The 12,612-nt window shown below is 36.6% G+C and overlaps 1 protein-coding gene across 1 annotated transcript; it reads right to left on the reverse strand.

Annotated features, from left to right (window-relative positions):
- Positions 1 to 4,940: 4,940 nt before the first annotated feature.
- LOC143450386 (uncharacterized) lies at positions 4,941 to 12,352 on the reverse strand. Its single transcript, XM_076950907.1, has 19 exons — positions 12,293 to 12,352; positions 12,134 to 12,210; positions 11,932 to 12,045; positions 11,091 to 11,237; positions 8,276 to 8,312; positions 8,076 to 8,184; positions 7,902 to 7,982; positions 7,685 to 7,819; positions 7,557 to 7,614; positions 7,360 to 7,487; positions 6,652 to 6,755; positions 6,446 to 6,470; positions 6,232 to 6,296; positions 6,130 to 6,163; positions 5,959 to 6,011; positions 5,735 to 5,866; positions 5,443 to 5,549; positions 5,230 to 5,360; positions 4,941 to 5,062 (listed from the first exon to the last, which is right to left on the reverse strand). Exons 1-19 carry the CDS (start codon positions 12,327 to 12,329, stop codon positions 5,020 to 5,022), a joined length of 1,617 nt encoding a protein of 538 aa, XP_076807022.1. The 5' UTR covers positions 12,330 to 12,352; the 3' UTR covers positions 4,941 to 5,019.
- Positions 12,353 to 12,612: the final 260 nt, after the last annotated feature.

The raw sequence follows: 12,612 nt of genomic DNA on the forward strand, positions 1-12,612 counted from the left end.
TACCATAGTTACCATTTTTACCGCTAACCCATTTTTACGATATACAAAACTGGGCTTCATAAAATGTTTCGCAACAATTTCGTTGTCTTTATGATTGGTCGATTGCTTGGTGAATTAACACAGCATCACACAATTCTGAAAAAATGAAAAATGATCAAACATTATCAGCACTAAATTACCTAATATCAAAGTTTAGTTTTTCGATGTATAATTTCTACGTATAATCTGTAGAAACAGCAATGTATGCAATTAATGAGTGCAATTAAACCTTTGTTCACACTTCTATTGTCTTATACTTTCAACTACGGTACTCGTAAAATGCACATGTGAAATTTACTATCACGTCACAAAGAGGGCAAGGTAAAGTCTGTGAAGTGTCAGTTGAAAAGCTTTGACTACAATCTTGTTTGAAGTGACTAAATTTTAGAGATTGAATTTAAACCTTTCAAAAGTGATAATCCAGTTTGGGGCTTACTATTCAGCCCACTTCTGTGGAAGCAGAAAGAGCATTCAGTGCATGTGGACTCTTTGTTACAAAACTCCGGTCCCGTCTACAGGATTCCACAATTGATGCATTGTGCTTTTTAAGCAGGGTTGCCATACCGTCCTTATTTCTAGAATTTATCCTTATTTTAAAGGTCCGTGTCTTAGAAAATATGTTTGTGCTTTTTTCTAAGAAATGTCCTTATTTTCACTTTCGTCCTTATTTTTTAGGAACATTGGTTGCTTTCTCCTGTTGTACACTGTTTAAGGTGGTATTCGTCTTTCAATTTCTAGTCGTCCTTATTTTTGAGTTGAGACTGATGGCAACCCTGTTTATAAGGAGGGCGTTGCAGAAGCAGTGAACATTGAATTTGAGTGTTTTTTCTCGCATTCGCTCGTACTGAGCGTGTACATAGATCTACAATAAAACTGCGTAATGATTTTACAATCCATTTTTCACGCAATCCTCGTGAAATCGATTGTCTCACTTTGCAGATAATATCCGGTTAACCGGTTAGATAAATTCCAAATATACGGATATATCCGTTATATTTCCTTTCAAGAGTAAAGTTAATGTGAGCGGCAAATGCTGAAAATAACTCAGTCTCCGGTAAACTTACTGGCAGCTTTTTAACTAAGGTCAACATGTACTATACTGTAGTTCTTTGCAACAAACTTTGAAACTAAAATGTTTCAGACATAACCTTCTTACTTCGCCTTCCCTCAGAAAACACAATGACACAGTGACGCGACTGGTTGCTGTATAATTGTATATGTTGGCAGAAAAGTAGAAAACAGACCTAAAACGATGCGATAAAACAATTAGATTGCGATAATTAAGTGACACCATTAACGTGAGAGTCAAGGGAAAACAGTTTGATGTAGATAAGATTGAAATCTGCTAATATTGAACAATGACAATCGATGTAAGCTGTAAGCTAGTCCATTGACTTCTAATCGCTTGTTTTGGACTGGGTAAGCCATTTTTAAAATTCACTCGCAAACAGAAGCTGCTTTCATGTAGTTGCTTACGGAGATCTGACTTTATGATATGTAGAACGTCTTGAATTTTGGTATCTCAATCATTTAAAGATGCACTTGATAATTTTAGGATAACTCGGTACGCCTCATAGGCAGCGTGATACGTGATTGAAACTTCTGAAAACAAGGTACTTAAAATCGCACATTTAGAGAGTTTTCGACACCTTAAGCAACCTTCGTAAACTTCTTATTGGTCCAAACAAAATATAATATTATTGGCAAAAAAATTAAATATTAACTTAAAACGAAATTTAAGAAATACCTTTGCTGTGTTTGTAAATGTAGATAAAGCTTTTTGTTTTGAAAGGGGAAAGGTTGAAGGGCTTATTACATCCCAGCTGAAATTTTATCAGGGGAAGTCCTAGCGCAGAATTTCATCGTTCAAAATATTTTCAACGCTTTAGTATTTCGGAAAAATCAATCATTGCAGAAGTCACGCTGCATTTTCATGGCTATTGTTTCTACTACAAGGAAAAAGGTCCTGATCCTTTCTGCATATGGCACCGCACCTGAGCCATTTGCTGCAGCTTTCAACATTTAACGCAGAAACTGGCAGGTTATACACATTTATAATGAACGACAGAGATTATTCAATCAACATTTTTCATCATTTATTACTTCTTAAGAAATTAGCATCATATGCCCGGCTACAGTCGTTCCCTAGAAACCAGTATAATTCCAACCGCAATTTTTACCAATTTTTACCAATTTTAACGCAACTTTTACCCAAGAAATAATAGCTTTATAGTGATCATACTTTGTACATTATGACTAAGCACCTGACAACTTTCCTCAAAGAAACCTTGAAACTGAAAAACTGTTGCCTCATTCAGCAAAAGCTATTTCGTTTGAGAGTAAAACTTGTAGCTATACAAGCATAATTTAAACACTTATTTCTGGTAAATTTTGTAATCTATGCACAGTAGTTCGGTTTAATTGAATCATTTTAAAATAATCTTTCACTTTAACTTGCTTGCCGACGTTTTCAAAAGTCCCAATTTAGTTAAATTTCGGCCATTTTTAAAAACCATGGTATTGACATAAACAATGTCTAACCGGGAATGCGCTTCAGCTTTCTCCGCGTAAGGCGTTACAACTGCTCGATCGTGAGATATATACAACGTAACACTTCAGGTCAAGTAGCCAAGTCTAAATCAATGGAATCACATTGCGCGGTCCTACTCATATATAGGCTCCTCAAACTGACACAGCATTTTACACATGGTATTAATATCGTCAACCACAAAATAACTAATAAGTTATATGTTTGCTAAATTTATGTTTTTTCAGCAGACAGTCAGCTTTGGTCACAATATTATCTCAAATATCGAGCAAATTTAACCACAAAATATGTACAATATAGGCTCTTGACAAGCAGCATGCAATTACTAAAAATCAAAGCGTGCCTTTGATTCATGATATATTGCTTAACCTTAGTATATTCTAGACACTGAATATTAAGCTGTAAAATAAATTGTGGTATCTACAGTATTATGTGGTAAAGAATTGACAACATTCATTCAACATTTTATGGCCTCAAAATCAGTTTTCTGGAAATTGACATGCTTATTTCTTACATTCTAAGAATGGATTATTTCACTGTAATTTTTTCAACTTCATTGATTCATGTGAAAAACATTATACAACAAACGTGGTTTTTCTTCCATTGTCAAAATATCAACAACAAAAGATGTAGACTTAAAATAATTCCTTTATGTATACATAATATATTATTATACCAGTTATACCTGCAACTTTCTAATAAAATAAATACCATATACAATTGCAATAAAGGTATAAAAATACAAAATAAATATTTTATGTTTAACACATTTGGTTCATATTCAAAGTCGTTAATTTCTTTACTGATATCACCTGTACAAATTAACTTATGCATTTACTTTGGGTTTTTTTAGCCTATTGGGAAACATTATACTGTACTCTAACTGTTTTTGAGCTCTATCTGATCAACGACTATGGCTAACTTGAAAATAGTTAAAAAACGATAAAACTTTCGGTCCAAGCCACGTGTGTTCCTGTAGCTGCCTGGCAAGCTGATCATGTAACTGTTCTTCCAACGAAACGTGATGCGTTATATAGTCAGTTCCCATTTGACAATACACTGTGGGAAAAAAATGACGACAAATGAACCAATATCTAGAAATAGGTTACTCGGTTTAACAAAACCATAAATTTTACGAATTAAATGAGACAAATAGGGCGTAAAGTTAATTCACCGTGGGATACTGACCTAACGATCGAAAACGTTATCAATTATACCATGGTGAGTTTAGAACAAAAGAAACTAAGATAAGCGCCCTAGAAAGTTAATGATGCAATGCCTTATGCAGCTGACGCAGCAGGAAAGCTTTGTTCTCACTGACTTTTAAAAAATGTTGAAAAAACTGTAAAACTTTCGGTCCAACGTCCAAGCCACATGTGTCCAAGCCACATAGTTGTGAGAAATGAGAATAATGACAACGATGGTTTGATTTATTGCTTTTGACTGAGTGAGGTCATACCCAGCTTTTGTTTCGTTATAGGACTTGGACATTTTGATTCAATTTAATTCGTCCAATTCATTTCAAAGGCCCTGACTCTCTGTGGGAAGCCTTTCCACTTGACTAAAGAGCTCACAATGATTAAGCCTTAGTCTTTTTGTATTGAGCGAAAAATCGCGGAAATTGTGGTTGTTATCGTCTTTATTAGCTCATTATTTCTCTCTATGACGTGGGGCGTCCTTTGGTAAAAATTGATTTCCAGTATGTCGGCTCTAATGGACGGTCTAACCAGCAGGTGGTGCATAAATCGCGTAATAATGACGATTCAATGATGGCAGCTGAAAGCATGTTTGCGTCAGAAGAGAAGGTGACGTTTTTTTAATTAAAAATCAGTTATCAATGGATATGAGATAGTTAACAGCTTAACAAAAGGCAAACAATACGTCAATGTAATAAGTTTAAATCAGGTCATACGAAGTGCAAGCACATTATCGCAGGCAAACGCGAGATTTCCAATTTGAGCAGGTTTGTAAATTGCGTCGGTCGGCGATTGGTGACGCAATCTATCGACAGAAATTTCCTTTTTTAAATTTTCACCGCTAACCTTTAGCACCATCATGCGGACGTTCCAATAAAGTGAGACGCTGCATAATATGCGGGGATGAAAGTTTCAATGTTTCCAATCTCTTAGTAATTAAGTTCTTATGGCGAAGATGAAGGGCTTTTAATTTTTTTTGCTCCGGAAAATTCACAGGAAACCTCGGGGACTCTACCAGCTCCATTATTTTTGCCAGAAGAGCGATTATTCTTGAAACTAGGCCTAATGGACGAACACAGTGAACGACAATTTTCTGGATGAAACAACGACTTTCTCCTCGTGATCTCAAAGCTGTCCGTCCTAGTCACAACAACTAGTCGTTTGTGAAAGATTTTATTCGACACGAAATGAAAGATTCGAAAAGGAAAATATTTGAAAGAAGCATAAACAATGACGTCACAAGAGGTCTCGGGGCAGTCGGTTGCTTGAGGATAGATTTCTATGGAAGCAGAAAAATTTCATTGCGTAAGTTGCATTTTGGCTCACAGCTGTGTTAGACCTCATTAAAAGCTTAAAACTGACAAGGGTCACCAGGGCATAGAAATAAACCAACAAGCCAGACTTAGCAGGGCAAGCTGGTGACTGGAACAAACTTTCTGATAAGACCTGAATTTATCCTTGAGCATTATGGCGCTACGATTCTGGAATCGATATTGGTCGAGGATCATCGCCCAACATCCCTTGCCGTACCTCCGGACCCCTTTGATCAAGTTCTCCTCCTCCCAGTCTGTCCAAGGCTGAACAAAATTTTGAGAAAATTTTATTTCCATGCTGCTCCGTTTAAAATTATAAGATTTCCACAAAAAACTTTTCGCTTACTTTCTTCGTGCGAGTTTTCGAACGACTCGAAGCGAACAGAGGAGTCGGATCTTCTTCGTCCCACTTCATGGCTTCCCCAGAACCATCCCATATTCTCCGTTTTCTCACTTGAAACAAAGGTGGTTAATAATTCTCATTGTTCTTTCATTGCACTTGCACTTGCATTCAATATTCGTGCCTCACCAGTGGTCCAGGACCCATGGGCTGGACATGTATTCTACTAACACTGGTCATATGGTAAATAAATGTAATTGTTTATTCGCTCGACTGATAACCACATGCCGGGACTTACCCTTCTTTGCCGATTTGACAGGACTCAAAGTTTTCCCCCCACTAACAGGACTCATGTCAGCTTCATTGTCAACGAGCAAGGTCTCCTTGGGTTCCGAATTATTTGACAAACTGTTGCCACTTTCACGAAGATCTTGCAAAAATTTTTTTGACCAACTCAAAATTTGAATTATTCTCAGCATAATATCTCATTTACATTGACACTAACAAATGGCAATACCCTACCAGGTGGATTGTCTTCATTAAGGCTTGTATTTTCCTCTAATAATTTGTCGTTCCTGGGCAATAGACATCTTACATCACATCTCTTTTTTTAATAATATATTTAATAAGATACGCACTTTACAGAAATGTGTCAGTTTTATAGAAAATAGATAGAATAAGAAACCGACATACTTGTTGATATCTTTCAAGCAAATTGTAGGAGTGCCTAAATAACAATTAAAGAACATTGTGATTCAAGTAATGTGACAAGTTTTAAAAAGAAATCTGACTCACTTGACGTAGAAGCAAAGGTATCAGTGCCGTGGGATAAAGTAAATGATGAGCTGGATTGTTCCAGTCTATCGTCAAAATAGATGAAAATAACATCGCATTAATAAGGTTAAGAAAATAATTTTTACCGAAACTTATGAAACCGCAAAAAATGGATAAATAAAAACTTGAGTTTAATTTAGAATTAATCTCATAGCTCATAAATCATAACCTGCACCTTTCAGATGACTTTGACAGCTTTCCTGCACAGAAAGGAACACATGACACAGAATATAACAATTAGGCAGGAAAATACTTCACTGGCAATAACATGTTCATTGGTTCCAGGCCGATTCAACCCACAAACTATTAAACTAAGAATGAATTTAGGACGACCCAACCAACGACCATGGGTTGAAATGTCCTAATCATCACCAAACATACCTGATGCTTCCAATTTGTTGAAGGCATTTCTTTGCACTATCCCTTGAATCACAACTGATCCACCAGACACTAAAACATCGCCTTTTTCTTGAAGAGTTCTCCATCTAAACATATATACATAGCAACATGAGTATGCTCTATGTAAGTCATGTATCATACCAGTGTTGTATTGACTTGAGTCATCTTTAGTCACATTCTCACTTGACTTCACTCGAGTCTGGTTGACAGTCAAGACGGCAAAAAATTTTAAGCAACAAAATCAAATGTTTTACATTTTCAAGTAAAAAATATTTTGTTACATTTTTAGGTTAAATAAGTTTAGGTACAAATAGGTAATCAGATATTTTTCTAAGAAATTACTCTTCTCCAAAAAATATCAACCAGATTAATTTGGAAAGAGCCATGATGCTTTGATAACCGGTTTAACGCAAGGCATAGTATGACGTCAGGAAAATCTTCAAGTCTTGAGTCACAACTTGAATAGACTCGATGACACTCAAGTCGTAAAGAAGACTTGGCCACAACACTGATGTACACTTCCACATCAGTTACACGCGGGATAATAAGTGCAACAATAATCATTGTAATGAGGGAATTGATGTCAAGCATAAGCCACATCAACATCAAATTAAAAAAGTGCCAACTGGTAATTACAACTAAATAAACACAGAAAATTATTCCGCAACCGGGAAGTGCAATAAATGTGACCTGTCTTTGAGATGAGCTGGTTTCCGATACGGCGGGAAGTCGAGATGATCGAATATCTTTTTCCATTTGCCTCGACCAAACCTCTTCACTCCAGTGATGAGTTTTGCATCCGACGTCGGAGAAAACACCTGAACGAGAACAAATTAACGATAAGAAGAAGGTTGGTTGCGTCCGTGTGCTCCGTCTCCTCAACTCACATGTTTTTTTCTTTTCTTTGCTGCGACGTAAACCTTTGTACTCAATTTATCAGCGGGTCTGTATGAGAAATAGTGGAATGACGTCACGATGACCAGTTGTACACAAAAACTCACTACAAGCAAATTACTTATCGTTCGTGTCATTGTCTATGTTCTCAGCGTCATCTTTCGACTCAGCGATTTCGTTTTCCTTGTGAGGCGACTTAGCACCGTCATCTTCATCTCGTGCTTTGTTTGATGATGTCACAATAGTTTGGTGATCTCTGTGATTAAACAAAAATGCTTCATTACGAAACTATAACAGAAAATCAATCTGTACAAGCGAGTAGCACGCGACGTGAATACTTTGTTATTTCTTTGTTGGAATCCTCAAGCACCGATGCGTGGCGATTGGTTGACTCTGCTTCTGACCGGACAGACCTGGGACTGCAAAAATCGGTGAGAATTTTTTTCTGTGGCCAAATAGAATTCGAACATAAAAGGCAGCACCCAGTGACTGGGGTTGCTCTGCACCCTCACGTCTCTTCCTCTTGCTTCCACGGCACACTGACCGTGGAAGTAGGACTGATTGAAGATTGCTCCTCATCAGTGATTGACTTGTTCCTCGTCGCTCGAGTAGCATCCGTTTCTGATGCAACATATTTCATGATTTCTATGTTATCTTGCTAATAACAACCAAAGCATTTTGAACAAACGATAAGATTTGGAATTTTGGATACCTTTAACTTCGATTCTTCTTTCATAATCTTCAACAATCTGAAAGCAAAGATACTCTTTAATATGCAGTGCAGCAATATATTACTAGGGCCATTTTTATTTTGACCTAAAAAAATTTTTTTTACTTTATTTTTATCAAATTTTGACTTTATTTTGACCTAACGAAATTGCTTATTTGTAGAGGACACAGTTCTTCCTCCAGTTACCCAAACATAATATTTTGTCGATTTCAGACCCAATCGTAATATTTTGTCGAAAATTCAAGGTGTTTTATGGATTATAAAAAGTGCGTCGTGTTTTTTGGCGATAGATTTAGGTAGCTTGTGTTATTTTGTCCTTGTGAAAAGGGCACTTTGCCTCGATTTTCTCCGCATGGTAAATTCTAATAAACAGAAAATTAAACAGGGAATGCTTGTTGTTGCTCCAATCTAGCTTGATGGTGTTTACTTTTCCTGTGGCCTTCAACAAAATACTTTTTATCGCACTTCACTATAACCTCGCAAAAATGGCACCTTAAATCACCCCCGGGAGTTGCATTAAATTCATCAGAAAAATCTCGAAAAATCTGTCTAAGTTTTGCTGAAGACGATTTAACTTGCTTAGGCATTTTTGTATTACAGAATGTCAGTAGGCTATTCCTAAAATCCAAACTGTTGATCTTCGAAAATACCACGTTTATAAAGTGGAAGTGTTTTATAAGAATTATTTAAATACGTAACGATCAATAAACAATGGTCAATCTGCAATAAAAGTTACTGCTGATCCAAGTGGACATCGTGACTTATTTCCTGCTTTTATAGGTTATATCAGGGCTTCCCATACTGGGGGTCGCGTAACGAACTTCAGGGGTCGCTCAGCGTATACCAATTTTACACGAAGTGCAAAATACAATCAAAACAAAATATCGTTCCAGCCTAATCAACATTGAAACCGCCTTGAGACCAGCATGAACAGATATTGAGCCACGGCTGGACATGCTTTGTAGCAGAAAGCAGTCGCACCAATCACACTGAATAAATGTGTGTGCTTTTTTGTTTGCAGTAGCCTACATGTGTGTAAAGTAGTAAGTAGGCTTTGAGTTCTGGTTGCTTGAATTCAGTCTTTGCATCTCAATAAATGTCACTAATGAATGACTAATGTATATTTCGCATTGCTAATCAATTTAAACGTGAAGGGTCGCGGAAAACTTCAGAAGTTTGAAAGGGGTCGCGAACAAAAAAGTTTGGGGAGACCTGGGTTATATCACGGGCGCCGAACTTGGGTGGACAGGGTGGATTTTTCCACCCTGGATTTTTCTAACAAGTAATAGCGATTTTATGTTCAAAAAGTTATACTGTCAAATCCGGTTAATTGCATTCTGCATAATCAAATAATTCGTTTTATCGCATAAAGGGCGCAAGTCCTAAACCGTAGGCGTAGTCTATCATTTGTAAAGACAATACTTCGGTTTATCGCATAATCCGCATAATTGAATAAAAATGAAGATAATTTATTCCATTATTGAAAAGTTTTTAAAAGATAAAATTGAAAACAAAGCGTACTGGGTGCGCACACGCAATGCGTAAGCTTTGTGACTTATGGTGCGCTTTGTTACGAAACAATGAAACCAACAATGCTCAATTTAAGCATTAACACGTGGCTGTCAATACGCACACATTAACATTCGCACTGTTTTAGTTTCATTTAAGCGTTGCGTTAAGATGATGCCGTAATATGTGAAGAAATTTTACGAAACAAACAAGTTGAAAAAGACAACAACAATAAAGAAAGCTCTGCTGACGCAATCGTTGTGACGACACCAAAAAATAAATAAGTTCTGCATGTACTTCATACAACTCGCCAACGACTACAGTTTGAAGGGGCGGACATGGCCACATTTGTGCGCTTAAAAACACAAATGCAAGAAAGCATGTTTTCATCTTTTGCGTGCTTGAATGAATGAATGATCGCTATACACAATAAACGTTAGTGTTTTGCGTGTTGACGTCTTTACACGTGACCAACGTCGCACGTCAAGTAAGAAAATAAGTGGAATTTGCACTTTCGCATAAACGCATAATTCGTTTAATCGCATAAAAAGGCTTGGCAAATTGACTATGCAATTAATCGGATTCGACTGATCTGCTTTTGTTGGAAGTGTTTTCCCATCTCTGCCTTTCTCTGGTGTTACATGTGTACAGACAAACATAATGAGCAAAAATAACCTTGGGACGACGCATGCGAAGAATTTAAAGAGAATACTGAGAGAAAAACTAGAAGAGGTGCAGAAAATCACGGACGATAAATACAATTGAGCTATAAGTGTTAGGTTAGCATAACCAACAAGTCTAGAATTTTTATATAAAACAAAAACTTGTAGCATGGTTGTTGTCGCAAATAACGTTGATTATGAGTATATTTTATCTTATTTTGTGGTTTTACAACAATCCTTGACACGGGAAATTCCCAAACATATGAACCCATTAAATTTTCCGCCCTACATTTTGTAAACTTCGGCGCCTATTAATATGGTTTAATTGTGTCGCAGTTCCTGACTTACAATGCTTCCACGAGGATTTTTACAAAAATATCTCTCAAGAAACACAAAAACTTTGTAAAAAGCCAAATTTTAACAAATTTTGACTTTATTGTAAGTTTTGACATTATTTCGACCAATAAACTTCTTAGAAACAATCCGGTAGGTGCTGAAAACAACTTTATTCTTTGATTCGTGGTCAGACGAGGTCCTTAAAAAGTTTTGACTTTATTGACTTTTGCGGGCCCTAATCATTACTAATTACAACTGTTAAAAAGTTATTATTAATAAAATGGACTAACTCTGCTTATACAAGTTGGAGTGAGAGTTTCCTGGGCTTGTTCGACAAACTGCGCAGTCTCATTCATAAATCCCTCCACGATCACTCGAAATTTGCTTTTGCTTTCAATGATGCTATGAACAGCACATTGGTTTGTGTCGGCCAGCACCTACAAATAGAGACATGATCACGGAAAGATTGATATGAAATTAAACGATGGCACAATGCACCATAAATTGCATTTGCTACATAGAGTTAACAGATGGCTACTGAGTGTCACAATTTGCTAAATCGGATTAGTATTTGGCTACCCACACCATTGTCGAAAATGGTTAATTTTTAACACATTTAATGGGTGTTTGTGCTTTGCTATGAAATGAATTATCGTTTAAACTAAAGCTTTTAAAATTCGCATTCGTATTACTAAAATCTTTTATAGACACCTTATCAAAAGCAATAACATTTTAATTTGCGTTGTCATAACGTCAGGTTAAATAGGATGTGGCGTGACCTCCTATGTTTTACTTTGAAAGGGAAAATTTTTTATCAAGTTTTTGCCTCATTCGATATTAGTTGATTTTCATATATCATCTTACTTGCCAATGGCTTGTAACGATACATTTTCGGGTAAATATGAAATAATTAGCCGGGAAAGGAAAATAAACTGCATTACGCAACTGACGCAGCATTACGTTCGGCACAGGTATGTTATTTTACCCGCTGAGATATATACACCAAAGCACTGCAAGAAAAGTTGCCACGTCTAAACCTATGGAATGAAGTTTCGCCGGCCTACTCATAATAATTAGTCGTAACAACATGAAAAATTTCAAAATGCAGACTTATGTCCAAAGCCAGCTTACTTCAAAAGAGCCCAATGTCGCGTTTTCCGACAACGCTGGTCCATTTCCCGTGCCCACGAAGCTGTCATCGTCGCAATGTTCTTCCTTTTTATTTTCATCACCTTCTTGTTCCTCCTGCAGAGATACGATTAAACCGGTATGTTTTATTTTTGCCAGTAAAATTGACATTGCCTTTATTATTTTATCGATAAATGCAACCAACACGATGTTTCCTCAAACGGAGGTCAGACTGATTTTGGTCCTCTTCTTTATGATTCCTTCCCGCACAATTCTCTTCCCCTAGAAACGAATATCAAATTATTTAACACACGTACCTGGTTACATAAGTACGCACTCGGTTACACAAGCTAGTGTACAATACCTGATGTCACAAAGTCAACCATCTCGATGTCAGTCATTTGGTTCTTATTCAATGTCTTTAATTTGTTTACTGATATCACCTGTAGAAATTTACTAATACATTTTTTGGCTTCTTTTTAGCGAATTGGGAAACATTATACTGTACTCTAACTGTTATTAAGCTCTATCTGATCAACGACTATGGCTGACTTGAAAATAGTTAAAAAACGATAAAACTTTCGGTCCAAGCCACATGTGTTCTTTAAGCGGGCTGCCAAACTGAACAGCAGTCCATAAATTTGGGTCTTGGTGAGGCAACTTGAACAGAAATCTTTGAAAAGC

The sequence above is a fragment of the Clavelina lepadiformis genome, chromosome 3 (assembly GCF_947623445.1).
Source record: "Clavelina lepadiformis chromosome 3, kaClaLepa1.1, whole genome shotgun sequence".
NCBI lineage: Eukaryota > Metazoa > Chordata > Ascidiacea > Aplousobranchia > Clavelinidae > Clavelina > Clavelina lepadiformis.

Excerpts from the sequence above, each read along its gene's own strand:
- LOC143450386 (XM_076950907.1), bottom strand. The coding sequence starts at position 12,329 with ATGACTGACATCGAGATGGTTGACTTTGTGACATCAG. Across the intron at positions 8,313-11,090 it reads CTCCAACTTGTATAAGCAGA|ATTGTTGAAGATTATGAAAG; the intron begins GTTAGTCCATTT and ends CTTTGCTTTCAG. Across the intron at positions 7,983-8,075 it reads TGGAAGCAAGAGGAAGAGAC|TCCCAGGTCTGTCCGGTCAG; the intron begins GTGAGGGTGCAG and ends CGATTTTTGCAG.